We start from the raw sequence: 4411 nt of genomic DNA on the forward strand, positions 1-4411 counted from the left end.
GTCACCCATGAATGAGCAGGCAACAGTACTTGTTAACAGACTCACAGACCTGCCTATGGGACTGCAGCCACAGGACGCAGAGAGAGACAAGTTCCCCAAGCTTCAGCATCCCACCACAGATTGGGCAACTTCTTCTTCTCTACTAAATGAACTTCTGCTGAGGGGGCCTCATTTTGACACCGTCTCCTGGAGTGATCAAAGCTGGGAAGTTCTGGAATTTAAAAGAAAATATACTTTTCAGGCTACTGCTCTCAAGATGAATCCCTCTATTTCACTGGTGGTACTATTGACTGTGTGGGCTTCCGATGCGAAAAAAATTCCACAGACAAACAGTGTATCTCTTGAAAAGGATATGTTAAATCTCGACATTCAAGTCATTCAAAGCCATGGTTATGACAATGAGGATGTGAAAGGACTGGAATGGGACAAGCACCACAAGAGAGCACCGCGGGGTGCAGACGACGAGGACACAGGCGCAGGTGAACCTCAGTCTACCTTCTCACGGTCTTATGAGAACGAGTTCACCTCACCCAGAGCTACCCAGTTCTCTAGCTCAACCCTGGAAACTGGGGCCAACACTGCCTCAACCCTGGAAACTGGGGCCAACACAGACTCAACCCTGGAAACTGGGGCCAACACAGACTCAACCCTGGAAACTGGGGCCAACACAGACTCAACCCTGGAAACTGGGGCCAACACAGACTCAACCCTGGAAACTGGGGCCAACACAGCCTCAACCCTGGAAACTGGGGCCAACACAGACTCAACCCTGGAAACTGGGGCCAACACAGACTCAACCCTGGACACTGGGGCCAACACAGACTCAACCCTGGATACTGGGGCCAACACAGACTCAAATCTGAACACTAGGGCCAACACAGACTCAAAGCTGGACACTGGGGCCAACACAGACTCAACCATGGACACTAGGGCCACTGGGGCCAACACAGACGTGGATCAGGGCAACAGCAGCACTACAGGAAGGTGGATCACCAACATCCACAACCCTCTGTACCCAGTGACTGACAGTTCTTACACTGCCTACGCTGTCATGTTCCTGTCCCTGGTGGTGTTCTCTGTGGGGATTATAGGGAACCTGGCTGTGATGTGCATCGTCTGGCACAACTACTACATGAGGAGTACCTGGAACTACATCCTGGCCAGCCTGGCTTTTTGGGACTTCCTGGTGCTCTGCTTCTGTTTACCTGTGGTGGTCTTCAATGAGCTCACCAATAAGAGGCTGCTGGGGGACATCTCATGCAGAGCGGTACCATATATGGAGGTGGGTTTGCTTCCCTTAGCCCCCCCCCCCCCCCCCACCACCATCACCAGACCCCTCCCCACACACCCCTCAAGCCACACCCCTCCCCTTATGCCACGGTGGAATCACATGTAAATGATTAATGAACACAACTATTTGTCCATAGCTATATGATAATGTGTCCCTAACGACAAGTTTAGTACCTGTTGTTGCCTAAAACAATCATACATTTATTTGTGTTGTTCTTTTGATGGTATAATTACAGGATATTTACACTGATTTATGACATTGTTGCAAACCAGGTCGTAAAAGAAGATTATGAGTTGAGTTATGTTTATAGCCACATAGTATTGTGAAATATTTTTTAATGTTTAATACTTTTACCAACTGACTCTTTATAGTATGTTTTCTGGTAAACCAACGTTTATTAACTGGTAATAAACAACACATTACATTGTTGTATGTTAGCCATACATTATACAGTATCTATGATTTTGATCTTATCAGCATAGATACTACACTGTAAACTCATCAATGTATATCTCGACGGCTAATGTAACAGGTCAGAAAGACTTCTCCCATATTGAAACTGTTCTGTAATTTAAATTACAAGTTAAAACTGCTGTAAATAATACTTCTCTGGCCATCGATTTTGGAATTTTTGATGCTCCCTGACTGTCTAGAGTTAATTTCAGTAGTTATTAGTGAGCCAGTCAATAAATGACCAATGACCCAGTCAATAAACTGTATGAATGTAGTGATTATTAGTGAGCTGGACCCAGTCAATAAACTGTATGAATGTAGTGATTATTAGTAAGCTGGACCCAGTCAATAAACTGTATGAATGTAGTGAATATTGGTGAGCTGGACCCAGTCAATAAACTGTATGAATGTAGGTCCATGATCAAATGACCATTTAGATTCTATTTTAGTCATTTTAAAGTATATTGAGTTTGTCGCCCCCCCCCCCCAAAACCACACGTGTGCCTGGATTGGACCCCCCCACGAGCCGTATGTTTGACCCCCCTTTTTTTAAACATGATATGTGTTTATAAATGGTGTGTGTGCAGCATGTGAAAAGTGTAGTTATGGCTAATTCCACAGGACATTTTGTAGATTGAAAGATCACAACGGTCATAAAAAATACACAGATAAGCAGAAAAAAAACAGCCCACGTAGCATATCTGATACGTTCTTCCTCTTTAATCCATGTAACACTCCAGGTGACCTCCCTAGGGGTGACATCCTTCAGCCTGTGTGCCCTGGGTATTGACCGCTTCAACTCTACCATCTGCTCCCAGCCCAAAATCCGTCGAGTGGAGAGCTGCCAGTCCATCCTGGCCAAGCTGCTGGTCATATGGCTGGGCTCCATGGTGCTGGCGGCACCAGAGCTGCTCCTGTGGCAGCTCAGCCAGGCAGTGTCTCCAGGCACAGGGGCCGTGGTGGACTCCTGCACCATGAACCCCACCTCCAACCTCCCCGAGTCCATCTACGCCCTGGTCATCAACTACCATGAGTGCCGCATGTGGTGGTACTTTGGTTGCTACTTCTGCCTGCCCGTGGTCTTCACCCTGCTGTGCCAGTTGGCCACCTGCCACGTGTCCCATGACGGTATCCCCCGGCGCCTGGAGGAAGGTTCCCCCTCCAAGAAGCAGAAGATGCAACACAGTCAACAGGTGGAGCGCCAGCTCAACTGCACCGTGATGGCTCTGGCCGTGGTCTACGGCGTCTGCGCCCTGCCGGAGAACGTGTGCAACATCGTCCTGGCTTACACCGCCATGCCCATCTCTGACGACACCGCCACCCTGCTGGCCCTCATCAACCAGTTCTCCCTGTTCTTCAAGTCGTCGGTGACGCCGGTGCTGCTGCTGTGCCTCTGTAAGTCTCTGAGCCAGGCCTTCATGGACTGCTGCTGCTGCTGCTGTGAGGAGTGCCAACCCAGTGGCTCCCATTCCCCTGGCACCGAGGCCAAACTCAAGAGCACCAACGAGATGTCCTCCTCCATCTTCTTTGACAAAGCCAAGGACAGCTCCACCATCCTGTCGATCAGCGGGTCCAGCTGAACTGACCTCTCCTGCTTTCTTTCCTTTCCATCGCCTAAACTGGTTAGATGTGGTAACAAAGCAACTCACCTTTCAGCAGTGGACATTCCAACCTCAACCATAGACACACCTTTTGTTTTCCAGTGCCAGCGTCACCTTCTCTGTAGCCTTAATGTCTGTAATGTCTCTCCTTTTGATGTTCTCTCCAAATAGATACAACACCCCATCCAGTTTTAAGGTGGTTCATTTGACAGGAAGTTCAGACATTGACTAAGTGCAGACTAGGGGGGGCTGGAGAGAAGAAGGAGAAGAGCTCCATTTAATATCCTTGTAGAAGTGTCACCCCAATGTGTGTATTTTAAGGATTATTAGGTCAAAAATAAACAGAGTATTATGTTAGATTACTATACTAGGGTTGACTAACAGCCCCAGAGTGTCCCGGCACTGAGATCATTATTTCTTGATGTCACAACTATTAACATATCTGTAATATGATGTGTGTTGGCTCTTTAGTCGACACAGATAAGTTTGCCTTGTCATTTTATTCATGCCCCCCCCCAATTATCGACACAGCTATTTCATCTTTAGCCGTCCCATGTCATTGTATCAATTATTGTTTTGAGTTATATTAATAATCAACAGGGATGGTTTAGACATAGTATTTTCCATCAAATCAAAGTGCTGTGAATAATGCAAAATTATTTTACCAGATAATCATGAGAAGTCACTGTACAGAGGTCAAGGTTATAAACTGGTTATAAGAAGGTTAGGAAAGAAGTCAGACATCATTTTATGAATAAGAGACACAGCTGTAGTTGTGTTTAATTTATCCAATAAAGGTTTGTAATTTATCAGCGCTAGTCATTTTTCTCACGGAGAGATTTCATAAATGTTAGTTTAAAAAAATTGCTCAACCAGATGAAGGGATTTTGGGTGATTTGTGCTTGATGCGCATCCCATTGACCATCTGAAACTCAATAATGGGGTCCTCTCTCTGACCTGGAACATATTTCTCCTCTCACTGATTCAGGCTTTGGACAGCAGCAGAGCTCCTCTCATAAGGGTGTCATTGTTCTCCAGGGGCCAGTGGAAGCCTCCACTCTGAGGC

General features: G+C 46.6%; 1 protein-coding gene across 1 annotated transcript; it reads left to right on the plus strand.

Annotated features, from left to right (window-relative positions):
- Positions 1 to 4154, plus strand: LOC139367751 (G-protein coupled receptor 37-like 1). Its single transcript, XM_071106071.1, has 2 exons — positions 1 to 1282; positions 2485 to 4154. Exons 1-2 carry the CDS (start codon positions 8 to 10, stop codon positions 3322 to 3324), a joined length of 2115 nt encoding a protein of 704 aa, XP_070962172.1. The 5' UTR covers positions 1 to 7; the 3' UTR covers positions 3325 to 4154.
- Positions 4155 to 4411: the final 257 nt, after the last annotated feature.

Source organism: Oncorhynchus clarkii, chromosome 16 (assembly GCF_045791955.1).
Source record: "Oncorhynchus clarkii lewisi isolate Uvic-CL-2024 chromosome 16, UVic_Ocla_1.0, whole genome shotgun sequence".
Classification (NCBI taxonomy): Eukaryota; Metazoa; Chordata; class Actinopteri; order Salmoniformes; family Salmonidae; genus Oncorhynchus; species Oncorhynchus clarkii.

Coding starts and splice junctions, on each gene's coding strand:
- LOC139367751 (XM_071106071.1), top strand. CDS start 8: ATGAATGAGCAGGCAACAGTACTTGTTAACAGACTCACAGACCTGCCT. Junction 1,283..2,484: donor GAGCGGTACCATATATGGAG/GTGGGTTTGCTT, acceptor GTAACACTCCAG/GTGACCTCCCTAGGGGTGAC.